This window comes from Aedes aegypti, chromosome 2 (assembly GCF_002204515.2).
Source record: "Aedes aegypti strain LVP_AGWG chromosome 2, AaegL5.0 Primary Assembly, whole genome shotgun sequence".
NCBI lineage: Eukaryota > Metazoa > Arthropoda > Insecta > Diptera > Culicidae > Aedes > Aedes aegypti.
In genome coordinates, this window is record NC_035108.1 from 268430246 (window position 1) to 268457292 (window position 27047).

At 35.8% G+C, this 27047-nt stretch overlaps 2 protein-coding genes across 3 annotated transcripts; one reads left to right on the top strand and one right to left on the bottom strand.

The window, feature by feature from the left end:
* Positions 1-14203: 14203 nt before the first annotated feature.
* On the top strand, positions 14204-23221 carry LOC5571737 (jmjC domain-containing protein 7). The gene is made up of 6 exons (XM_021845039.1): positions 14204-14417; positions 14502-14655; positions 15323-15475; positions 15540-15706; positions 15768-15932; positions 22880-23221. Exons 1-6 carry the CDS (start codon positions 14363-14365, stop codon positions 23152-23154), a joined length of 969 nt encoding a protein of 322 aa, XP_021700731.1. The 5' UTR covers positions 14204-14362; the 3' UTR covers positions 23155-23221.
* LOC5571736 lies at positions 23188-26515 on the bottom strand. 2 transcript variants are annotated; one of them, XM_001659825.2, is made up of 3 exons: positions 26389-26515; positions 24977-25658; positions 23188-23733 (listed from the first exon to the last, which is right to left on the bottom strand). In XM_001659825.2, the coding sequence occupies exons 2-3, from the start codon at positions 25656-25658 to the stop codon at positions 23405-23407; spliced, it is 1011 nt and encodes a 336-aa protein (XP_001659875.1). In that variant the 5' UTR covers positions 26389-26515; the 3' UTR covers positions 23188-23404. The 2 variants fall into 2 exon arrangements, with proteins under 2 accessions (XP_001659875.1, XP_021700730.1); XM_021845038.1 differs by lacking the exon at positions 26389-26515 and adding an exon at positions 25728-25821.
* Positions 26516-27047: the final 532 nt, after the last annotated feature.

Below are 27047 nucleotides of genomic sequence, written 5' to 3' on the forward strand. Positions count from 1 at the left end.
ACCAAATCATAAATTATTCCTACATTTCAATAGCTTTAACTAGTACAGGATAAATGCATTTCATAAACTTTAATACACAATTGAACTTCAAGAAAATTACGTGATTAATTTTAATAATTCGATGTTAATATGCAGCTGTCCGGATTCTGATTCAAAAGTGTCCGGATTTATAGACATGATTTGCTACAGGTGTCCGGATTTAAGGACAAGACAACCCTAATTGTTTTAACTGTTTTCATGACAAAATCTCAACTTTTATCGGAAACGTTATCAATAATGCTTAGATCTGGCATAAAACCGTTCGCTGGATATAAAGATAGAATTTTACTAATAATGTTAGTGTTTCTAATATGTTTTGTTCACGAAGTGATAGATAAACAGTTCCGTGGTATCATATTCCTGAAATATGCAGTACATATCTGCTAAAAGTGGAGAAAAGTGTCTGTCCGGTTTTGGAGCCAAGTGGATTTAAATCCGGACATTGAATATGAACCGTATATTTTAATGGTGTAAGAATATTATCTACATTAAAAACGAGAAGAAAACATTAAAAAACTATCAGTATTTATGGAATGAGTGTTCAGACCAATGCGATGCACCGTTTTTGTGTAGAAAAATTGTAGAAATCAGTGATGGTTGCAACTCGAATCACAGGCGTTTCAGTTCAGGTAACCAAATCATAAATTATTCCTACATTTCAATAGCTTTAACTAGTACAGGATAAATGCATTTCATAAACTTTAATACACAATTGAACTTCAAGAAAATTACGTGATTAATTTTAATAATTCGATGTTAATATGCAGCTGTCCGGATTCTGATTCAAAAGTGTCCGGATTTATAGACATGATTTGCTACAGGTGTCCGGATTTAAGGACAAGACAACCCTAATTGTTTTAACTGTTTTCATGACAAAATCTCAACTTTTATCGGAAACGTTATCAATAATGCTTAGATCTGGCATAAAACCGTTCACTGGATATAAAGATTTTAATTTAGTATGAAAAACACAAAAACGGAGGTTGAGGATTTGTGCCTTCTTAAGCGTCCGGATATTGATGCACCACGGTACGTGTAATTTCTAAAATTGGAACTTTTCAATCAACGTCTTCCTTTTAATCGTCTGTTCGAAGTAGACACCCTAATATCATAAAGTTTGGTGGCATCTTTGGGAGTGTTAGATTCAGCTTTCAATAAAGTGTTTTTATTATATTCAGCTCGCTCTGATTTTCTATGATCAATGCGAACCTTGCTAGCATATGGCTATTTAAAGAACAAATAAAAATTCAACCTCTAATAAGAAAATTTTCACTTACACTAACCACGGGGGTTAGAAAATTGGTGTTTCAATTTAGATTTTTCGAAAGGTCCACATCAAATTAATTTTTGTTTCACTTTAAAATTATTAGAGAGGGTAACTTAGATGTAGTAAAGAAAATTATTTCCCACAACATTTTTTCACCAAAAATTTCAAAATAAGATTGCACGCCATCAACATGTCACGAAGTCATATTTGACAGGTAAACAATCTTTCGCCTACTTATGATATTATAGTTGAACTTTTTTGTAGAGTGTCAAGAGTGTCTGTCGTAATGTTCTGAATGACCTAGAAGGTTTACCCGTGAGCTTGGAATGTAAAATTATAATACTTATTAGATTGATTCAAAAAATCGTGTTTGCTCCACACCGCTCATTCGATTCAAGATCAAATTCTGAGTGTACTCAGAAAATTTGAGCTCATTCGGATAGAAATTGAGACTGCACAAGCCCTACAAAGTTTATATGGGAATTACTATGGGAAAAGCCAGCAAATCGTTCAATAGGTCATAGTGTTTGCCCATATGATCTTGAGGATTAGTGCTACGTTAATACTGTTAGATACATTTATCAGCTACAACTTTGCCGAAAACCGTGTTCAAGTAGGACGCCTCAGTAATTAGTTATTGATTTTTATATGAGTTATAGAACTTTGGCTATAATAATTGGGCTTATCTACAGGCATCACTGGATATATGCAGTAAAACATGGTAGCCATGATTTATGCGTGCTATCTTTCGCGCCAAAAGCCTTTTCAGAAGTTAAATGAGCACTGTAGGAGAATTTGCGATTAGATATAAATCAATAACAAATTACTGAGACGTCCGATTTGAAAACAGTCTTCGGCAAAGTTGTAGCTGATGAATGTATCTTACATTATCAACGTCGTTCTAATCTCCTAGAGCACATGGGCCAACACTAAAACCGATTGAGTGAAATACTTGCTTTTACCATAATAATTCCCATATAAGAATTGAAGGGCTTGTGCAGTCTCAATTTTCATCCGAATGAGCTCAAGTTTTAGGAGGACACTCAGAATTTGATCTTGAGTCGAATGAGCGGTGTGGAGCAAAAATGGTTTTTTGAACAACAACATTAATAATTTTAGAAAAACTGTAAACAATAACCTGTAATAATAATTCATGTCATTAAAATATATTGATTGTGCTTCAAAATGACACGAAATCATGAATTATAGTTTATCCACACACACATAGTAAAAAGCCATCCGAAGTTTTTTTTTTCTTTTTAAGAGCGTTTGCCCTGACGGGGCATTTGTCTCTGCTATTCCGAAGTTTAATAAAAAAGTATATAGTACAACAGCCCCAATTTTGTCATGATAAAAATATGTGGTAGTATTCCACATTTCAACATTTTAAATAACAACCAGCTCATCGACTGATAATCCATCCTTGACTTGAGTCTCTTCCAATTTTAAAAACACCGACATCACACAAAGTTCCGGCACATCGTAGGCTCACGTCCATCCACCACAGACCTTGCAATCAACCTTCCAAAAATTCGTCATGAAACTCCCCAGGTTGCTGCCTAGGGTTCTGTCAGGAAAACTTCTTGGTATCACGCAGGCTTTGGAAAAATTTAACGATCTTGGACACACGAGTCATAATTTTATCCCATTTATCCGCCTGCATTCATACAAAAAGCATGACATTTATCGTTCGTGGAAGATAACGAGCCATGAACGAAAACAAGACAGACACACACCACCCACTGCTTGGCGCCGATCACCGTGTGTCAAAACTTGTAACATTCGCTGATCCACTCTCATTCTGATCAAGAAGCAGAGGCGATTATTTTTTATATTCTGTGCTGTGCTGTGGAATTTATCCTGTGATCCATTCATACTTTCTCTCCAGAAGTTCATTCAGGATTTGCTCCATGTGTTCCGGCATGGACCCGTTCTCCTCGTTATTAAAGATTCTCTTTGGGGAAAACGTTCGTTAGCCACGTCCTATTCGAAAATGGTCTTCGGATAAGTTGTAGCTGACAAATGTATCTAACAGTATCAGCGTAGCTCTAACCTTTAGGAGAACATGAACGAACAGTATTTCCGATTGAATTGATTGTTTGCTTTTTGAATAGTAATTACCATACAAACTTTGAAGGGTTTGTGCAAACTCAGTTTTAATCCAAATGACCTCAAATTTTGGGAGGGCACTCAGAATTTGATCAGAATCGAATGAGTAGTAGGGTGCGGCTTATTTTTCAAAAGTTCTCAAAACCAAAAACTCGTGTGCTATTCTGAATTCAAATCACACAAGTAGAGAAACTTTAAAATTTGAGCCTAAAATATTAACATATAGAGGTGGCGCAAACGACTTGGAGGTGAATTTTCAAATTATAAAATATGACCGTCAGTGAAGTATACATAACTTTGTTATTTTTCAACCAATTTTGAAGTTTTTAGCATCATTCCCTTTAAAACTAAATTTATAAAAACTTTGAAGAACACCAAATTTATGTAAAATCAAAACTAGTTTTGGTTAAAAGTAGTTTACTCCAATTTTGCCCTTAATTTCCTCGAAAATGTATCTTAGTTTGACCATAACTCCATGAATACTTAACTGATTTGAAATGTTACATGGTTTTAAAGCTAGTTTAATTGTTTACAAACTGTCCACACAACACACTTCACTAAAAAAATGTTTTGACCAAGTTATTCAACATAAATGTTTTTTTACGAAAAATGCCGTTTTTTCAAATTTTTAAGCATTTTTTCTAAAGCTGTTTTGTCTCATTCGTTAAACGTTTTAAAAGGACTTAGCAACATTTTGTTTTAATTATTTTGAAACAAAAATATTTTTGCACATGTTAAAAAATATAAGCACTATTAAACTTGTAATTGAAACAAAATGCCTTATAAATTTAAGTTTTGTAGGAAAAAAAAATGTGATTTCTGACAAAAATCTTAAATAATCCAAAGACATTTGATTGTTTTCATTTAGAAATCTAGTTTTGGTTAGTTTGTGTTAAATAACTAAGTTAAAACCACTATCGAAAAGCTAAACATTTCATATAATTTGCGATTGGATTAAATGGACAAATTGATGTGAAGTTTTGCGAAAAAGTTACACGTCTTCTCAGTGAGAATCGAACTCACGACTCCCTGATCTCTAGTTAGGGCGCGTTACCCCTACGCCATGAGAGGACTCATGAACGCAGAAGTTAACCTGAATTCGATTTCAGCTCAATAATATCACGTGGTCCTTTTTCGCAAAGTGCACCTCTTTCGGAAGAATTAGATGGCCATCCAAACACAACGCTTTCTATTTATATCCAATGCCTAGCCCGAGAGCGCATTATTTTTTAGGTAATGAAATAGCACACAACACTAGCCAGCAACTGTGCAAACATCCACTCAGCTGGTTATAGCCGTAAACCACGATTCATAATTAAAAACAAGTAAGTTAAAACCATTTTTATGAAAAATGTGCTGTATGAATAGTTTAAGAACAATTGAATTTGCTTCAAAACCATGTAAACATATTTGGAATCGGTTGAGTATTTATGTAGTTATGGTCAATCAAGGATAGTTTTTAGTAAAATGAGGAAACATTTGGAGAAAACTATTTTTAAGGTACCCCGGGGCAAGTGAGAATCCGGGGTAAGTGGGGCGTTTCGTCATAGCTCAACTAGGAAAAGTTTTTCATGGGGGTATTCTTCTAGAAAGTCGAAGATACAATGACAAGGAATGTATTAAGTACTAAACATATTGTTATTTTTACTACCTTGTGGTTCATGTAACAGTTGTCAGTTCAGCGCCATTTTCAACTTGCATGATAAATTGTGACACATTTCACGTCTTGCATTGACTCGCAAAAAATAAATGTGTTTAAAATCAAATTTCCATCAGTATGCTATAATTTTAAGTATTATTACAAGCTGCTAACGATAAACCAGTATTTTGTTTTCATTTCATATGAAATTTTCGATGGTCTATCATACCCCAAAATATATTTGTACCTGGGGTAAGTGGGACCTATCAAAACAAAAATCAGAATCAAAACTTTTCGTAAACGTTTCATTCATTCTCCTAGAGAGTAGCACTAATACATTCAAACAAATGATTTTTATCAAAAAAGATCAACCTCAAATTACATAATTGCATAAGAGGGAGAAGAAAAGTGTTATTATTCTTTATTTTTAAATTTAGTTTTAATATTTGAAATACGACTTCAAAATTGAACAAACATACAGCTGAAATTTGAAATGCATCATGAGAACGATTACTTTTCTATTTTATTTGAACTTTATTTGTTATTTCTACCAAATTAAGTAGAGATGGAAAACAATTCCACCCCATAAGGTGGTTTTCTGTCATGCATGTAAATAATAACAAAACATATTTATAATTTCGTCAATTATTGATTGTTTATGTTCTACATTTTAATTACACACTTATAAATGACATATTTTGAACATGTTTAATTCCTCTTTCGCCTTTCTTGAGGAATTTTCAGTTAATATTAAATGTGAGGTGACATACTATTAAATAAAGGGTTTCTTCCTAAAACGTAACGTAATTTATGGTTGATCCCTTATGTACATCAAATATGTACTTAAAATTAAAAATCTATGACCTATCAATCCTATTATTGTAATGGTTGACTTACTGATGTGGATTGACGCATGAAACTGGATGTATCCCACTTGCCCCGTTTTGCGAGGTAACTGCGTCCAATGGCTCATTCTGAAACTTTCTTCCAAGGTTTTCACAATTTTGAAATTATTCGATTAGTTTCATGCACACACCAGCAAATATGTTGCCAAAACGTGATTGTGTTGTTGGATTTGAAAAATATTGACATTTGAAAATTTTATTGAACAATTTGTTTGAACTATCGTTTTTTTCGTTCCCACTTGCCCCGCGGTACCTTAATTAAGACTAGCTTCGATTTTAGACAAATTTGGTGTTCTACAAAGTTTTCATGAATTTAATTTTGAAGATGTTGCTAAAAGTTTCAAAATTGGTTAGAAAATAACGAAGTTATGGTGACTGCACTGAAGGCCATTTTTTATAACTTAAAAATTCACCTTCAAGACGCTTGCGCCTCTAAATCTTAATATTTTTAGTTCAAACTTTGCTTGTATATGTATATGTATATGCTTGTATTTTCAAACTTTTTTTGTCTGATCCACGATATACTTTTATGATAAACAGCTAACAACAATACTGGGGAAATTATGGTTGTTAGCTGTTACCTGGTAAAGTAAGTTTGGTAGACCAAACTCTTCTTATATTTTGAATCTTAAGTTGATGTAACAAAGAATCGAAAATAAAAACCTACCTAGAAAGTGACTATATGTTCACTAAGAGTTTTATATGTGACTACTAAAAGTTCGCTGAGGAAAGCATATCGATAAAACAAAATTGTATCTATGTTTCATTCGATTTTATGTTCAAACCTTAAAAATGTGATTTTTATGCATGTTTTGCTCTGTAAGTACATCATTTACAATACCAATGGTTTGTAATCAACATGATATTCTTTCAGATCTTCTTTTTTATGCCAATTTAATAATACACTCAAGAAAATAGCTTCCTTCAATTCATGCGAATTTGCACATACATTGCTCAAATTGCCAAAATCATTAGTTTTATTTGTATCATATATATAGCATTTGAAACATATTCAAAGTATGTGCAAGTAATACGTTCTTCTGAAGCACATTGTGCAAAAAATATGGCGTCCGTGTGAAGGTTTCGCGGTAGTGATCTCGTTGAGCTGTATTTATCCAGCGATATTTTGGCTGCATCGGAAAGTATATTTGCTAAAATTCAATACTTTGATATTGTTTTAACTTATGTTTACTTTTATGCAGATGGAGAAATCGAATTTCATCTGAAAGATGTAACAGAAAAAAAGAGATTACCGACTGATGAACTCGCTGCCCACAGAGATTGCGTAGAAGACCAATACGAGTCGCTCCAAAAAGTTGGTAATTTTTGGTTTGTTTTCTTCTGCTGCTCATTCTAATTCATTGTTTCATTGTACTACACATATTGAAACTGTTCTAATGTGATTATCAGACTATATAATAAACTTTATTTATATTCACTTTATTTATATTGTTCATTATTGGATTTAACAAGAAAAAACAAAAAAACCTTCATTGAAATGATTTGGTCGGTCAATATACTCCATTGAGGCCGCCCATGTAAAGTATGTGCCTGGATTATGGATTTTATATGAAATAATCATGCTTTCAATGGAAATTAAGATTGGCGACAATCTATTGATTACGCACATGCTTCCCATATGCAAACCCCCATTGCGAAAATCCATATGGGTTGGCACATGAATCAAATGAGGACATTATCTTGAGTGTACGTCTGCACTGACGTGTTCTTATGAGCACTTCCACAATTATTAACTGAGAGCTTTCTTTTCTAAATTTGAAATTTCCGCATTCGTAGGGTAATTTATGGACGTATTGGACAGGCTGGTCGCTCTATGCAAATTTTCAATTAGATTGTGAGGAATATATGTACCGGATTTATGATTTCCAAATTGTATTGTATCAGAACTGTAAATTGTATTAACAGTACATCTGTGAAACCTACGAATGCAAGAGGATGTACATTCCAAGAGCATATATTAAATGTAATAACAGTGCTCAGAATTGCCATTCATAAAAAGTTAAAAAGTGGCAATATGATAAAATATGTCTAAAATTGAAGCTAAGCTCATCTAAAATCTTAAGGTGAAGATGCACCGAAGCCAAACCTTAAATTTGGGTATGTACATAAGTGATAATCAATAATTTAATTTATTGCAAGCAAATATCACCAGATCCACGAATTATATGTTAAGGTGAAGATGCATCGAAGCCAAACCTCAAATTTTCAAGAGCACATATCCAGAAAACTAAACATAAACCAGGTACAGGTAGGACATGTACTACGCACAAAAACAGCTGGGTAGGACAGTCAAAGGATTGTCCTACCCATGACTCAACAAAAAAAAATACAAGATTAGCAACTTGGAAAATAAATTAAATAATTTATTATTTGTTCAATATATACATTCCTGGAAGTAATTCTTGAGAAGGTTCTGGAACATCCATGGAGAATTACCAGAAGATTATTGACTCACTTTATCCTGAGAACATTTACTATTAGTCGGGTCACTTCGGAGCAAAGATATAAAATCTACACAAATACTCAGAATTTTTGCTTTTCAACAATTTGTTATTTAGAATTAGAATAGGAAATTATAACAAACTCACTAGTTGGATATAAATATAAAGAGATATTTCTACCAATTCTCCCAGAAATTCTGCTAAAAATTTACAACACTTTTTCCCGCTTACAAGTGCTGTAAAATGGATACAAGACAGTCGGAGTCATCTTCTAAAAGGATTAAGCTGCAGTTAGAGTTCTGGGAAAACGAACGTTCAATCAAATTGAAAGCAATAACAGACCGAGAAAAGGTGGAGTTATTGTATGCAAGAAAACGGTTTGATCTGATGAAATCCCAATTGGCCTTTGGTTCGGTTGATGATCTTGACCACAGCGTCATTGGTTTGGTTGAAGCTTCGAATGATGCAAACGGTATTCTACCACCATTAGATCCCTTTGAAAGTTCTGTTTCAGTGAACAGTTCACAAAATGTAAATAGTGTACCAACACAACAACAAATCTGTGCCCGACAAGTAATGTCGAAAGACTTGCCTAATTTCACAGGAGATTCAGAAGATTGGCCCGTGTTCTATAGCCAATACAACAACAGCACACTTGCTTGTGGCTACAGCAATACAGAAAATTTGATGAGGCTGCAAAGATGCTTAAAAGGGAAAGCCTTAGAATACGTGCGAAGTAGTCTGTTGTTACCTGAATTAGTTCCAAAAGTAATTCAAACGTTGGAAATGTTGTATGGACGGCCGCCAGTTTTGATTAACTCACTAATAGAAAAGATTCGTACTATTACGCCACCGGACATTGATCGATTAGAAACGGTGATCGATTATGGAATGGCGATACGGAATTTAGTTCACCATTTGATAGCAATGAATCAAAAGGAGCACCTTAGGAATCCTACGTTGCTACAAGAGTTAGAAGCAAAGATACCCGGACAGATGAAACTGGAGTGGGCGCGGTACAAAAGGGATCATGCTCCACCATCTCTCAAAATTCTGAATGAATTCATGAATGAAGGAGTAGAGGCAGCTTGTGAGCTAACATCTGTAGGATCACATCCGAAAACAGATCACATTCGAAACGAAGTTTCAAATTATTATAATGAAGGGCGAATGTACTCACGAGATGATATTCGTAATAGAAGTTGTTTAGTTTGCAAAAGACAAACCCATCATGTAAGAGATTGTGCAGAATTCCAATCGTTTGGTGTAAGTCGTCGATGGTATTTGGTTGGCGAATTGAAGTTGTGTAGGTGCTGCCTAGATCGTCATGCTACTAGGGTTTGTCCAGCTGCATATGAGTGTGGAGTAAATAGATGTCAACTGCTTCACCATCCATTGTTACACCAAAACAGAGATCAATAATAGGGTAACCAGTAAATTGGCACGCCGTTATAATTTAGTAAAACTTCAAAGAATATGAAGAATTACGGGGGAGGGAATGTTGGCGCGCTAGCCATATATGATCACCCTAAATGATAATAGTAGAAGACTAAGAAGAAGAATATAGTTACGAGAATTGAATTGTCGGATAGAAATCGCAGGACTGTTATCTTAAATCTAGAAGAATTAATGAAACGTAGTGAGTGGAAGGAAGCACTGTAAATTGTGAGTAATAATAATACATTTAATGTGAAATGGTTTCTAATAAACAAAACTTTAGTTTAGGCTGATCTTCAAAAATACTGCGTTTGGTCTGCTATAAAAAGCTGTGCATCGATTGAATCGCCACCACAACATCTGCCTTCCAGCGAATTTTCAAAGGATGCTTAGCAAATTTCTCCAGGGGAAGCTTGGGAATTCCAAAGCTACTAACTCCATTAATTTCCTCAGGTATTATTGCAATTTTAGAGATAACTCTCCGTTCTACGGTTGAACAGAAAGCTACCGCAGCAGTCACATTGATGATTTTCTCAGAGCATCATCGATCGGCTGCAGTATTACTTTGGAAACCACGCTAATGACTATTGTTTTCTGCTATTTTTCAAAGCTTTGAACTTGATTAGCATACTTTGATTAGATGGTTTCGTTCAATGATACAATGATTTACAAGTCTGCGGTAGAACTTTGACAGCTGCGGTAGAACTTGGCGGCTACCGCTGAACGGAAAATTTTCAGAAGAACCGTAATATTTGATTTTTTCCGAAACTATCTTAGACTTTTCCCCTATATTTTTTCACTAATCCTTCAACCGAATTCTTCAGTAGTTACATTAGGAGATATTCAAAAAAAAATCTACACAATTTCTTTCGAGTAATTTCTAGAGTGTTTGAAAAATATAGTTTAATGTTTTCCTTCAAGAAACCCTACAAGAACTCCTCCTCCTGTTCATGAGGACTCCTTTGTGAAATTGTCCATGTTTCCTCCCAGATATCTTAAATTTCTTGAGACATTCTTCAAACAAATCATACTTTTCTAGGATTTTTCCAGCATTTCATTATCTGCTGCTATACCAAACGAGCAAGTTATCTAAGAAATTTTCAAAAACTTCCTTAAGGCCCAAGTAAAAATGGTGCAAAAGTCAAACAAGAAAAAGCAGTTTTCTCTTTTTAATTAGACAAATCGAAGAAAATAAAAACACACAGCTCTTTTATTTACCAAATAAAAAGGCTGTGTGTTTTTATTTTCATCAATTTGTTGTTTTAAAAGGAGAAAACTGCTTTTTCAGTTCTGATTTTTGTGCCATCCTCTCTTGCGCCTTAAGAGTCCAGGAGTTATTTCAGAAATCCTTGTTCTTTAAGTTGGCTTCAAAACTTACGAAGGTTTCTCAGAAGTTACTCTTGGATTTTCTTTAAAAATACCTCACTAATTTTTTTTTTTCAGAAAAAAAACCCTGGCATTTCCTGGATTAATTCTCAAAAATAGATCATGACTTACTTGAAAAGAAAATTCAAAGAATTACTAAAGGAAATTTTGTAGAATAAGATTTCAAAGAAGCAATTTCTGGTGCAATTGGTGAAGGTATCTTTAGAGAAATCCTTAATTAATATTTTATAAAGATCGTGAAAGACAATTTAAAAAAAATCCATAGAAATACCAGGAGAAGTTATTAATGAAATTTTAGAAGAAGGGTATGTTGGAGGATGTCTCAAAGAAATCGATGGATAATTCACTGGATAACATATTGAAGGAGTTAGGACTTTCGTGAAAAAAAAAATCTCAAAGAATGTTTGGTAGAATTTAGATGATTTCTGAAATAATCTTTGGGTAAATTTAATTTCTCTAGTTCATTTTTGAAATTTGGTTTGGTTGAGTTCTTGAGGTATCCCGAACAAAATTTGTGGAAAAATTTCCTGGGAAAATTCGTTCTCTTAATTCCTGTTTGGACTCTTTGCGCTTTTTTTGGATCCTTTTACGTTTTTTTTTAGTTTTTTAGTTTCTTGTTTTCGAGCAAGAGGTCTCTTAATTTCCTATTTTTAAGGAACTCAATCTCTACCAGCCCTGTAAAGACAAAAAGATTTTGGATGTTGGAAGCTAATGCTACAGTTTGTAAGCTTTTTCTTCTCAGAAACTTAAAGTACAAGGAGACATTAAGCATATAAGTAACATTACGTAATAAAACATTAGAATTTCATGCAGTAAATCGATCGCCGATTCCAGACATATCTTTAGCCTGTCCGAAATACATGATTTATCCTATATTTTTCTATACTGTGTGACAGACCGAAGATACTGTGTAATCAGAGAAGTCAAGAAAGTTTTTTATTACGAAAAGATCCTAAACCGACCGCAAATCGAACCCAGACACCTTCAGCATGACCGAACTTTGTTTCCGCAGAAGTTACCACTAGGCTAAGGAATGACTCCTCTTTCAGGTCTTCTGTATATTTTGTAGTTTTTTTCACTCCATCGATAGCTACTGGAGTATAGTTGATAAAAAAATGTTCAAACAATTCGTTATTTGGAGTGGAACTTGATATTTGTTTCTTTAAGGTGAAACAGTTTGGAACCCAACTTCTAAGATTGCTCTAAGAATTCAAAGGCACTAATCTCGCGAAAGAAACATTCAATAACAGTGTGCTTTTTATTTTGGCTTTGTGCACCAACAGAAAGCTTAAAGTAAGAAAATCAGGAACAAGTGCCTACTATTTCTCCAGTTTAGTGCCTTTGAAAACGTGAGAAGGGGTACAAGGCGGCCATTGTGATGGCCATCTTTAGATCACCGGGGCCCAAATAGACATAGCGGTAAACGCGCAGCAGTACAGCAAATCGATAATCTTTTCAGGTTGGAAATTTCCTCGACTTCCCAGGGCATAGAATATCTTTATGCTTGCCACACGGCTTACATATGTTGAAATGGTCAATCGGTAAAGAAAGCTCTTAGTTAACAACTATGAACCTGTACATAAGAACACTAAATCTAGAAGCAGGCGTACCAGTTGGGACGTAACGCTAGAAAAAAGAAAACGAAAGTCGCCGTGATTGTTACCTATACACTGAACCAATTAATCCGATTCTATGTATCTGAAAAATCATATACTTGCATCGGAATTCAGACTTGATAGATTTTATTAATGTCCAATGAAGGCTATATACAGATCCAATTGGGTTTAAATAATAACCGCATGGAAGCAATTCGAATTCTACTTAAAACTTATTGGACACTGATTATCAATTCGGTCATTACAAAATCATATACATGATATATGATTTGGTAATGTGAAAAATATCGGTTTATATGTAGTTAAACGATGGCGTAGCAACTCTATACAATTCATTTCAAAACGAGTTGTAAGACATTTTCAAAGGTCTTGTCAAAGGTAAGCTGTTGAAATCAGGTATTTTTTTATTATAATGTTATTATTTTATTTATATATTACAGAATATGGAACAACTCTTTATGAAATTCTATCTTGTTTGTTGAAGAATTGTGTTCCTAATTCGATGCAACTATGAACTTTGAAGTTCTGCTTGACTTTTTTTAGGCAAGTTATTTTATTTGGAAGTTAGTTCTGGGCATGAAATACAAGGACATTTTTAATTATTTCAGGAATTGTTTAAACGATCATACTACAACTGAATTCCCTCTGCAATTATTGAAACAGTATATGAGAAGGCTTTGGAGATAGTTAGTGCGAATACCCTGGTGATGAAACGTTCAAATAATAACAAAGAAATCTATTTTATGATTTTTTCTAACTTTGTATTGAAGATAATATTTTAAAATAAATATTTATAAAACTTACTTGAACGTTTTTATAATTGTCGAAATTTCATTTTGGATAATCAAATGTAGCAAATGCCAATTGAAAACCCGTTCATTGTTATTAAAGCAACAATTACAATTTAATTTAGATTCACACGAAAGGTATATGATTTTGTCTATGATACCAACCTCCATTGGATTTTATAGCCATAGTCTTTTTGTTTGAAAAATATGTGATTTTCATAATGAACTCTATCTATATGAATTCTGAATAAGAGTTATATGAAAAGTATTATGGAAAAAAGCTATATGTTTATTGTAATGATTCGTACATGAACAATTTTTGGAGTGTAGATATTAATGTGAGAAATATATAAGAGACAATGCAATACAATTTGATTAAAATTATCAATTTATTAACACAACTATTCAAAATGCTTAACTACTTCGCAGATCTCATATCTGAATCAGAATGAATAATCGTAAAAATCGAACATTTTATTGCATGAAAGTTTCTGTTTCTCCCTTGCGAATACAAACATCTAAACTCAAACCCACTTACTCATCAATCGATGTTCACATTGCTTTCGTCCATTGCCGACACTCGGTGGTGAGCTGTACCTTGGTGTGAGTTTTAATGTTTAGTTTTAGTTGCACGCTGAGCCAGATAAATCAAACTAGAGACAGACGGAGAAGCGATAGTAACAGGTTTGCTATTATACCAACGATACACGAGAAATGGAGCAACCTTTTGTCAAGGAGGCTTTTAAAGTTCTTACCAGAGAAGCCAAAGGTAAGTCGAAGCATAGTATAAAAGTGCATTACTTAACCCGTTCGTGGCATTCATTTATGTAATCCTTTTTTTTTAATCGTACAGATCTATTTCTGGGGACGAGCCTTCCCGAAACCTATGGCATACCATCAGCCCTGGAGTTTGTACGGGACAATGTGGCGAAAAACATGCCATTGATCATACGGGAAGCCACTAACGATTGGCCAGCTGTGGAAAAGTGGAATTCCAAATACTTCAGGTATGTTCTAATAATGACGCCGGATTAATTTCCGCTAATTAAAATCTACAGATTGACCACGCATATTTTCCCCACTTTTTTGGCTCGATTGTTCATAATTTTGATACATTTCCAAATGCATGGCAGGAAATGGCACTCACTTATTGCACGGCAGCCAATCAAAATTTGCATCATATTTATACTTCATAGAGATGAAAGATATATGTGCATATGTACCTACTTTCCACCTAAATTAAGTTTTGCGTCCTTTGGCCCTAGCGGCCCGGTGCATGGCATGGTACTACCACCAAATAGCATCTGTTTGCGCCATCTATAAACGTGTTGGGTGTATGTTGTGAATGGTGGATGAACGTAGATGATAATGACACGACACGTGCTACTACATAGCTGCTAGCATTAGGGTGAATATGAAAAATATGAAAAGTTTGAAAATCGTACCACGCGTATTTTTCTTACAATATGTATGATAATAGAGTTCTGTCAAAATTTAAGATTTTTTGTGAATATTTAATTGTTTAAACAATTAAAAATCGGTGCAAACCAAAAAACAACCACTCCACCATGCTAATGTTAGATCTTGCTTGATGTTTGATGTAGACTTTTCTTTTGATGAGAGTGGAAAACACCAACCCAGAGACATTTGTTCTTATTTGCGTTAGTTCTGCAGAGAAACGTTCGCGGACAAGGAAGTCACAGTTGCAATCACCCCCAATGGGTACGCCGACGGACTAGCCAAACATGACGGCGCGGATTTCTTCGTTCTGCCCATGGAGACTCAGATGTCGATGGGAGAATTTCTGGACACGTTGGATCGCAAAGAGTAAGCTTTATATTCTAGAACTTATGCCAGTAACTTCACAGTAGTTGTCTTGAATGACTTACAGCGAAAATATACTGTACATACAACGGCAAAACTCTAATCTCACGGAGGATTTCTACGAGTTATGGCGGGACGTGGACATGGAAAAGCTTAAATTTGCCTCAGAAGCCTTCAACAAGCAACCGGATGCCATCAACTTCTGGATGGGAGACGATCGTGCCATTACATCTAGTAAGACAACAGCGGTCACATCATATCGATTTACTAATGAGGAATATCTTTGAAATTTAAGCGCATAAAGATCCATACGAAAATATCTACTGTGTAATTTCTGGCTATAAGGATTTCATTCTGATCCCACCCGTCGACTTGCATAACGTCCCACGAAAGAAGTACCCCATGGGAATCTACATGCAGGAAGATGATGGGACAATGGTGGTGGAGCCAATCTTAGATGGTATGTACGAAGGAGTATACATTTTCTACAACCTAGCGGATGGCGGATTCTTTTTTAGCTACTTGGTCACTATTTCATTGAAAGCTCCTTAAAAGTATCTGTTTCATTCGAAGGTCTACAAGGTCTCTAAAGTAACTTTCGTTTTAATTTCTCGATGGAGTGGTTTTCTAGTAGATGGTTAAATGAAAATTTCGCGGCTAGATAATGGGACAAGCTATCGGTTTAAATATCATGATTGGAAAAAGCTGCTGGATCAAATGGTAGCGTGGGTAAATACCGATATGGGAAGTTCCTAAAGGTTGTTGTTATATTACATAAGAACATCCAGAACATCTCCAGATGTCATCCAAGAAATTCTCAAAAACATCTCCAAAAATTCTTCATTATTTTCATAAGTATTTTTCCCCTGGGCTTGGAATTATATTTTCCAAGGGGGCGACGAATTTTGATAATTGATCGCTGTTGTTAGTAGTTTTGATTAGATGTTGGGTGAATTTCAAAGCAATGGCAACCTTTTTATTACAAAATTTAGATTTTATCTTCTGACCTAAAAATTCTGGTTAAACTACTGTACTGGGGCTGCACTACGCTATCACTTATCAAAATTACTTTCACTTCGGGAAAATATAATTTCAAACTGGCGAGAAGATTACAGACTGAGGGTGGGTTAGGAGCACAATCAGACCCTTGAATGTGCAATGTGGGGTAGTAATTGGGAATGCCATTAACGGTTTGTAATCTTCTACGAGGTTTTCGAAAACCAACAGGGCGCGTGCACCGGGTTGCGGATAGGAGCAAAGGGAGATCAATAGCATCTACCTAAAATAATTGAGCAAAAAGCCGTTCCATGATTAGGTAATGTTTAGCGATCTTCTATGGTGTTCTAGTACTATAAAATTCTTCACTCACTGGGAATTCTGGCCTTGATAATATCAATAGTGATAAAAACATAAAATAATACCTAATACTTAATAAGTACAATGTAGCTTCAATGTAGTAATAAATGAAATAAAATCAATTTTCTATACTTGACAAGGTTTTGAAGACAATCAATGAGTGAAAGAACTACCTATTAGAAAAGCCACATCAGCTAAGGCTATACATATACAAATGTTGGTCATAGGGTCATGGCGAGCATTCGGTATGTATGTCTATGACTGATTCTTATCTAATAGGGGCACTAGAAGACCTCGCTGACAATTTCGAAACAAATTATTTTTATACATCGGTCTTACGATCCGAAAGGCTCAGCTATGCTGCAAAGTTTTTGTAAGCTATTCATTACTACTGTTTAATTGTTTATAATTCTAACAAAACTACATAATTAACTCATTACTAATCACTGTTCCTATATTCTCTTTTTCTCTCCTTCTTATCTGTTGCATGATTATGAGCATCACTAATATAATGCATGAGCATGCACAATAAGAATAATTTCAGGATTGAAAGCAGTACAAGGATACCTGGATAGAATAGCTTCGAAAAGGATACTCAAAATAGAATATTTCTGGTCAGGGAAGTATTATCATCAAGGGTATGTAAAATTTTTCAATCATCAACTCATAGATCACACAAACAAATGAACTAATATCAAATATTTTTATATAAATCAGCATCGTCAATCAGTGCAAAAACAGATAAAGTTTGTAAAGTTATCACCATCGATTAAATTGCGCTCTTTATAGTAATGTTCAATCAGTATCAAAATCTCCTAAAGCGTCGCTGATGGCACCTCTTAGCATCACTCTCATATTGTTATTATTTGGTTGTTTATAAAATTTCTAGAAAGCGATCAGCATACTCTTTCTTACTTGTACAATGTCCGATCTATCTGGAATTTTAATAAGTCAAATCAAACTTCAATACTTTCAGCACATTTACATTTTGCAGCATTAATCGCATTACTGTGTCAAGTCTTCTCCAATTTCCTATACCCTACCCCAACCCTTCCTATCATTTCCGATGGTGTTCAAGTGGTCCGCATAGACTATTACGGCCATTGCCTATCCCTGGCCCCGGCTTTGGACTGACTTGCGCTCTCATTGCCCCACCAAACGCTGCAAAATGAAAATGAAAATGAAATTATTTTCATAAGTTTTTTTCAAAAAGATTCCTCCAAATTTTGTTTCGGGGATACATAGAGAAACTTCTGTACAAATCATTACGTAATTTTTGTAAAGGCATTCTTTGAATAACTCCTGAACGAATGCTCTAGGAATAGTCTAGGAGTTAATTTTTAATGAAATTTCTGATAATCCTCAACGAAATCCTAAGAATAAGTATTGGGGAAAACATTGCAATTATTCAGTATAAAATTCAGGTAGAAAGAGTTTCTTTAATTAACTCTGAAAGTGTTTGAAGCTCTAGTGAAGCAAATGCAGGGCTGGTAGCAGGTCTATAAAAGACTCTATTTTTATTTCTCTCATATCTTTATTTTAACCAAAACGTTCTTTTAAGTTAAATTTTTTAAACCTTCAGAGACGATAAGGCAACAAGCTGATCAAGAATTTCTTCTCACATTTCTCGAGAAATTCTTAAGTCATTAAGCATTTGCTACTAATTTTCCAGAGATTTCATTCAGAATATTGTTTGAGATTCCTATTGGGATGTCTCCCGAAATTCTTCGAGAAATTACTTTACTAATTCTCCCAAAAAATCTTTCAGCGATCTTTCAAACGACGCTTTGATGAATTTCTCCAAAATTCGTTCCATGAAATCATTGAGCACTCCAACGTTGCATTCTCAGGGATTACCTTGAGATTTCCTCCAGATTTTTTTTACTAATCCTCCAACCGTTTTTTTTTTTACTATAGAAGATTTCCCAAAGATTCATACATAAATTCTTCAAAGAAAATCCATAATACAGAGTTTTTGAAGTAATTCGTGCAGCAATTTTTCCAAGAAAAATCGAATGAGCGGTGTGGAGCAAAAACGATTTTTTGAACCATTCTAATTCCACATACTTCACAAAAACGATTCGCCATACAGTGAAATATTGTGGATAGGAACAGATAAGCTCATAGTTTGTCTTCCCTGAAGTGGTGCTAACTTAGAAAACAGATAATTAGGTGTTCTCCGGTTTAAAATCTTGTGCATGAAGAAGCAAACTCTCAAAGCGTGAGTGTTGCGGAAAGGACAACCTAAAAGAGATTCTTGGAGATGCCGCACTGATGTCCGTCTGTTTATGTCATAAACAAATCACACACAATCGTTCAAAGCAACTTCGAGTTTAGACAGCAATGCCATGGTCATATTCATATAGGTAGACCAAATCCGCAAAAATGAAATTGGGGCAACAATAATGATTTGAACAATTGAAGCTTCGTTTGCACTGGCATATCCTTTGTCACAGCTCTTAAAGTCCTCAGACCGCTATATATTTGTCCACATAGCTGAGAAAAAGTTTTGTCCCGCTTTAGGTTATTTTGAAAAATCATGCCAAGATTACTACCATCGCATGTTAGCCCAATATGGTTTCCATCATCTTTTAGGACAGGTAAAATTAGATTGTCTTGTCTTGGTACACCAAACAGCAAAGCTTTGTTTTTGCTATGATTGATCCGAAGGTTGGTCCTTATGGCCCAACGATGTAATCGTGTCAGTCTTCATTAACAAGATTTGTTATTGGTTGAATTTTTGTAGATGTTTTAAATGGTTATCTTTGAGGATGTCAGTTCCCTGTCGATGAAAGAATCCGTGGATAAAATCCTGGAGAACTTAAGACTTTTTTTAGGGGCCCAGATAGCCGTAACGGTAAACGCGCAGCTATTCAGCAGGACCAAGCTGAGGGTCGTGGGTTCGAATCCCACCGGTCGAGGATCTTTTCGGGTTGGAATTTTTCTCGACTTCCCAGGGCATAGAGTATCTTCGTACCTGCCACATGATATACGCATGCAAAAATGGTAATTGGCAAAGTAAGCTCTCAGTTAATAACTGTGGAAGTGCTCATAAGAATACTAAGCTGAGAAGCAGGCTATGTCTCAATGAGGACGTAACGCCAGAAAGAAGAAGAAGAACTTAAGACTTTTTTGAAAATTTCCTGAAAGAATCTTTAGTGTAATTTGTGATAGAATATCTGAGGTAATTTCCGTGGTTTGGAAATAAATCAGGCTGAATTCCTAGAACAAAACCCTTAGTAGAATTTATTAGGAAAATTTTTGGAGAAATTCCTTTAGGAAATTCTTGAAAGTATTCCTTTGGAAATTATCACTATCTCAACTTCTGAAGAAACTTTCGGAGTAATATCTCAATCTTTGGACAAATGCATGAATTAATTTCTTGTGCAATACCTTTAAAAAGTCATTAGAAACACAAACAGTAATACGAACACTTGTCATAATGTCACGAGGAATTCCAATAAAAAAAGTCTTATAAACAGTCTTAGAGAAATGTATGGTCTAATTCTATGAGGGTTCCTTATCGAGAAATCAAACTCTTATCTCCTGGTTCCTTTTAGATTCTTTTCGTTTCCTTAATTCTTGTTTGGTTTGTTTCAGGTTTCTTGTTGGTGCTTGTTTTGTTTCTTTTTGAGCCTCTCTTTTCAAACAAGAGGTTTCAATTTTCAAGATACTCAGTGTCTACCAGTCTTGCAAATAACAAAACCAAAAAAATGGTTTACCCCGTGATAATCGACAATTGAACAAAATAAAAAAAAACAAAGAAATTTCTTTAAATATTGTCAATTTGTGGAAAAGTGCCTTGAGTAATTAATATAGAATTTGGGTTAAAAATCGTTGAAGAGTAACTTGAGCATGAGCTTGATTGGTCGCCCGTGGTTGCTACTCCAGTATCGCCAGATCAGCTGCACTTACACAAGAAACCAACCAGATGAATGTTTGGGATCAACAAACACCCTCAATGTATAAGTGCTGGTGATCTTCTACTTTTAGGCGATAATGGCGCCTACCACGTCAGAATGCTGACCAGTGAGGGGAAGAGGGAGGAATTGATGATGCATTAAACTGGCTCCCACTGTAGACCGTATGTACCACTGAGTCTACGCCAGTTCATGCGGAAAGGTGTGTTAGGGGAGGTGTATTTATGGCAGAGAGGCTTGCTGTTTGGTTAGCAGACTGCCTATGTATCAGGCATAAGGAAAGGCGTGCTATAATGATGGAAGAATGGAAGCGTCGGGAAAAGGTTATTTTTTGTCCGACTCTGGATCTAGCAAATGCTATGAACTGTGATAGATTATGTGTGGAAGATACAATTACAAAGTACGAGGAAAGGAAAGGGCCTGGGATTGAACCCATGAACTTCTGCTTATGAAGCAGAAGCGGTAGCCATTAGACCTCCAACCCCATCAATTTCAGTCAAAAATCGTCGAAAAATCCTTGCCGAAAATCTTGGTGTGAATCCTAGAGGCTTCCATGCTTTGAAGAAATTTGCTTGAAGATTTTGTAAGTGAATCCTACAACAATATTTCCAGAAGGTTCTATAACGATTTTTTCAGTAATTCAGTAATTTTAATTTAGAAGAATTTTTGGTAAAATTTTGAAAAAATATTAGCAAAACTTTTGTAAAAGATACAATTGTTCGTTCCTCCCCGGAGAAAACGAATTTTAGTTTTACTAGGTATGACTTCGTTGTTTCTTAACGGAAAGACTTCCGATTTGGAGACGGGGTCCAGATATCCGAGCGGTAAATACGCAGCTATTTAGCAGGACCGAACTGAGGGTCGTGAGTTCGAATCTCGCTGGATCTTTTCATAATGGAAATACTTCCCGGGCATAGAGTATTTTCGTGTTTGACACACGCAAAAATGGTCAATTGGCACTGTTCTTAAACCTAACTACTTTGGAAGTGCTGTTAAGAACACTAAGCTGAGAAGCAGAATCTTTGCCAGTCGGGACGTTACGCCAGAAAAAAAGAAGAAGGTAGATTGGAGAATCTCCAAATTATTAATGAAAAAAAATCAAGAATTTCTCATATACTTATATGGTACACTTCCTCCATACATGCTTCAAGAGACATCCCTCTCTCCCTTGGGGTTGATAGATTAAGCTCAAACGTTCACATTAAGCACAAATTTGAGGAGTGTAACTTGAGATAAATAGGCCCGTTACGCTTTAACGAAGTTACACAAACTTGAGTACGATGCGCACAGGACCAGCACCTGTATGATATTTTAACACATGCTGAAAAACTTACTCCTAGAATGACCAAATTTTTTGCAAAGTAGACATTTAAAGAAGTTTCGTAATACTAATTATCTATATACGTCGTGAATATTGAAAACATTAAGCAGAAATCAACACAAAATCGATTTTCAGTATATGTAAAAATAACACACATTATGTGTTGGTCCAGAAGAGCCCGATTTTGCGTAAATATATTTTAGAGAGTACGACATATAAAGAAGCTTCGCAATACTATAGCATAATACTATAAGCATCTCTGTATGTAGGGACCCAGATAGCCGTAGCGGTAAACGCGCAGCTATTCAGCAAAACCAAGCTGAGGGTCGTGGGTTCGAATCCCACCGGTCGAGGATCTTTTCGGGTTGGAAATTTTCTCGACTTCCCAGGGCATAGAGTATCTTCGTACCTGCCACACGATATACGCATGCAAAAATGGTCATGGCATAGTAAGCTCTCAGTTAATAACTGTGGAAGTGCTCATAAGAACACTAAGCTGAGAAGCAGGCTCTGTCCCAGTGGGGACGTAACGCCAGAAAAGAAGAAGAAGATCTCTGTATGTCGTGAACTTTAGAAAAATCTAGCAGAAATCAGCAGAAAATCGATGTTTTTAAAATGTAATAAAATTACCTACACACATTGTGTGTTGATCAAGAAGAGTCCGATTTTGTGTAATTATGCTTCAAAGAATAAACGAGAAATTTATGAAAAAAACCGCTTCTAGGGAAATTTCAAGTTTGCATTGATAAAAACTTTCAAAAGTAAGTAATTGTTAACTCAAACAACCTTGTTCTTTTTCACTTTTTACAGAAATATGCAAACCTAGGCTCATCGAGTGGGTTAGTATCGATCCTCTGGAACCGGACCTTGAGAGGTACCCGCAGTACGCCAATGCTACCGCCTACGAAATCCGAGTGAATGCCGGTGACATGTTGTACCTTCCAAGCCTGTGGTATCATCACGTACGCCAAAGTCACAAATGCATTGCGGTTAACTTCTGGTACGATATGGACTACGACGCTCGCTACTGCTATTACAAAATGACGGAAAAGTTGTGCGGTTATGGTGATTATGAGGAAGACTAGGGCGATTGGTATGTGATCGAAGGCAAACATTTGTTATTGGTAATAAAATACTGTTTTATTTTTAATATTGGTTCCTTAAAAGTTATTGTTTTTGCACGACCCTTTGGCCTGGATAAATATTAATAATATTGTATTGGTGAAGTCGTAAGTCTAAGACGAACTGCCGGTTTGGGGGCATTTCTGAAGCACTGGTAGGTGGTAAGGGTTCTGTTAAGTAGTAAAATATGCGTATGTATACATGAAACAGCTTCTAGAATGATGGTCTCGCTCTGTACACTTTATCATTCTGATTTCGTAAGAATCCGCACTGTTGTCGCATGTCCGCCAAACATTCCGGCGTAATGCCCCTATCAAGGCAGTTTGATTCCAGCTCAAAAATCACTTGTCCCATCCAGTTCTGCATAGCATACAGATCAGCGCTTTCGCTACGGTCAAACTCCAGGTGCATATTGGTGATTTGTTGGGCGATCTTCTTCTTGAATCGTGACTTTCGCGAAGCCAAATTGTTTCGCTCTCGTTCGGCTGCCTCCATTGGACTTTCGTACACCTTCCGGAGGCGGGACTTATTAGGGTTGTATTCTAAAACAAGAAAAGAGGCACGGTTAGATTTCATCCAAAGCATATCGTCGATACAGATAAAGTGTAATGTAATGTGCTTTATGGTAAACGAATCACACATAAACCTTATTAGATCTTACCAGCAAGCACTTATTTCTAGATCATCAATGTTAATCATTTAATTCAATTTCTTAAGGAAGCCGAAGGTCTACGTGTTCTACGACGGCTGAAAGCCTTTTCTCCAGCATCCACCAACAAGCGAACTGAAGTAGTGTCCAAACGCAACGAGGAGATTATTTCTGTAAATTGTTTGAACATATCAAATGAAATACAGTTGTCTTCTATATCTAATACAATTGGATTGTTTAATGATGAAAAATATACAGTTCTGTGGAGCTTGCTCGTAAGATCTATTTTTTTTTTTATAAATATTAAGTAGTTTAGTTACGTTAACAAAAATAATTTGTGGGCTTTGAATGATTCATAAAAATTTAAATCTATAAAATGATACTCTTGATTATTTCTGGCCCACCACAGTTGATCATTTTGTTTGGAAAATCGAAAAAGTTGCAAATTTTTTGTCCAATACTATATGTGAAGTGTAAATGTTCAATAAGGTCATTTATAATCACACGAAACAGGAATGAAAAAAAATCCATTATTATAATCCTATTACATCAACAATTGGTGCTAAAAACTTCTTGCATTGAATTTTTTACTTCTTCACCAGAAGGTTTACAGCGATCAGTGCTGCCTTACTTGATCAATATTACCCTATGGATCATCTCAAAAAACCAACCCTTACGCTGCAATTTACTGGGTAGGAAACTGTTTCAATTTGGATGACACATTTTAAATTTCTATCCTTCATTTAAAACTAACAATGTGTCACTATATGGTAAAGTTGACTGACAATACTCTCGAAATAAGTGTTTATTGGCAGTTATGGAAGGATATGCAAAGTGGTCAAACAAGGTCCTTGAGTGAAATACTATGTCGTGGCGGTTTGTTCAGTTCAGGGTGACGGACAAGCAATAAATCCTTTCTAATATGCTCACCGCCATAAAACTCCGCCCACAACATTCGTACCCTTATTTGATGCTCTATTAACAAACTTGTCCATGCTGGTTTTACCTGTCCTATGTCGGTCCCAGGTAGAACAAGCGCAACAAACATGCAAGGATAGGCCTAATCCCGTAAAAGGAATATGTATGGGTTTTACCAGCTTAGCACCAAACTTAGGAAAGATTCCAAAGATACTCACCCAAATCCGTTGGCAGTTCACACATTCGCATTTCCAGATATCGTTCCTTGTGTTGAGCAGATTTGGCCTCAATGGTTGTCAGCGCACTGTTCAGCTTTTCCGCAAGTTCTGGATTTACAGCATCACGGAAAAAATCATTCATGCACAGTGGGTTGATATCATCCACTTCCGGTATGGATGAATTGCCCGAGTCGGATGTGACCCGAGCACGAGCTGGTCGTATAATTGGTTCCGGAGTATGCAATGCATGGGGCGAATCCACGGCATAGTTATGCTCTTGGGGATTATTAAAAGTAGCAGGCGACCTAACACGTGATTGATCATATATTGATTGGGATGGTTCTCCTGGGCTTTGCATGAAACCATTGAATAGCGGCGACGAAACTTGACCCATGCTCATTGCAAAATCTGGCGATGGAGTTGAACGGTTCCCATCCAATGAAGAAATTATCGATGATGTTGTTGAAGTCATTGAGTACCGATCGTTTCGCATCATGAGGGCGTGTGTTCTATTCTTGTTGTAAATGTATTCATTGTGCATATTGGTGAAGCCTGCCCGAAACATCATATTCTGGTAGCTATCGTCATATTTGATCTTTTTAGACTGGTTGGAATTTGAATCGCTCTCGGTAGATGATGGGTCATTGTGGGTGTCTGGATGTAATGAATTGTGTGGCGCCATCTAGAATGAAAAAAAAATTAATGTATTAATGTAACGTTCATAGAAAAGCTATGCATTTAAATTTCTTACAAATTTATGGGTTTAACTCGATGACTATATTGCCAACATCCGTGGAGTTCTAGCCGTACTACAGTTATGTTCAAAAAATCATGTAATACGTCTAAACACCACGAAAGTGGTACAACTTAATCCATTGTAACATATAGAGAAACCACTCATAATGCTCGTATTTGGATCACAATTATAATTTACATAACTGAAATCACTTAATATTCATATCACATATTTAACAAAATGTCGATTACGTTGTATCGTTGTTGAACAAAACTGGCATTTTTTCAGTTCTTAGCTGCACGTATTATAACAATAGGTATCACTTGTTTCAGGTTACTGTAGTTACAAATGTAATTGTCCGTGGAGTTCTAGCCGTACTACAAACCGTATTCCATATCGTGTAATGCAGCTGAGCTTCACGAACAATCGCCATTCTTGCGTAATCCAATAGGCACAAAGACTCAGTAGAAATTATGAACCCCAATCCCCATATCTTTTCCGTACTACAATTATTACAATGAAATGCAGTAGCGGTAAAAATATGGCGATCATTGTTCATATTGACTCCTTAGACATGGCGATCAAATAACTTCCATCCAGCATACGGTTCGCACTTCAGATCAACACTCTTGCTCCCACAAATCCCAATTAGCGCCTAATCGAACGATCTTCTTACCTTTAAAGCTCGCAGAGTAGATATTCAATCCTGTATCACAAACAATGGACGATCAAAACGGTCAAAGCTCGGTCCGATTTCGGTGCACTTCTAAATAGTTGTGTTCTGCGAACAAGGTTCACGATCGTTTATATTCATTTTCCGAAGTTCGTCTCCGTTCGTACCGCAGACGATCTTCGATCTCTACCCGAACGGGCGGTAATATTCCCAGTGCGTCATAGAATCGATCACATCCATTTACCCTCCCTTCCATGAACCGACGCCGTGCAATTGAACACAGCTCCCATTTCAATCCCAAATTTCTACCCGTACGCAGGGACTACCTTTTTAACGGCTTTTCTGCTAGCTATAGGTAAATTTGCAAGGACAACGTGATTTCTCGGGGTCTTTACCCCACATTTTTGACTCGATCCTTCTCGAATAGGGTAGATAATTGTTAATCAGCTGAATTTGCTGCAAACAAGGTGTTATTGTTATAATTGATCTTGACGGTCACACCCCCGAATGTGAAAAATTTAAATTTTTGGGCAACTCCCACTCCTTTGTCTATGGTATCTACTAACGGTTTTCAACGCTGTTTGCTTTACAACTCCCAACGGAAAACGTGCATGGACAAGTTCTACGGAGAACGGATGAACAATCAGAAACAGAATGTCGCC

Excerpts from the sequence above, each read along its gene's own strand:
- LOC5571736 (XM_001659825.2), bottom strand. The coding sequence starts at position 25,658 with ATGGCGCCACACAATTCATTACATCCAGACACCCACAATGACCCATCA. Across the intron at positions 23,734-24,976 it reads TGAACTGCCAACGGATTTGG|AATACAACCCTAATAAGTCC; the intron begins GTGAGTATCTTT and ends TTCTTGTTTTAG.
- LOC5571737 (XM_021845039.1), top strand. The coding sequence starts at position 14,363 with ATGGAGCAACCTTTTGTCAAGGAGGCTTTTAAAGTTCTTACCAGAGAA. Across the intron at positions 15,476-15,539 it reads GACACGTTGGATCGCAAAGA|CGAAAATATACTGTACATAC; the intron begins GTAAGCTTTATA and ends AATGACTTACAG. Across the intron at positions 15,707-15,767 it reads CGATCGTGCCATTACATCTA|CGCATAAAGATCCATACGAA; the intron begins GTAAGACAACAG and ends TTGAAATTTAAG.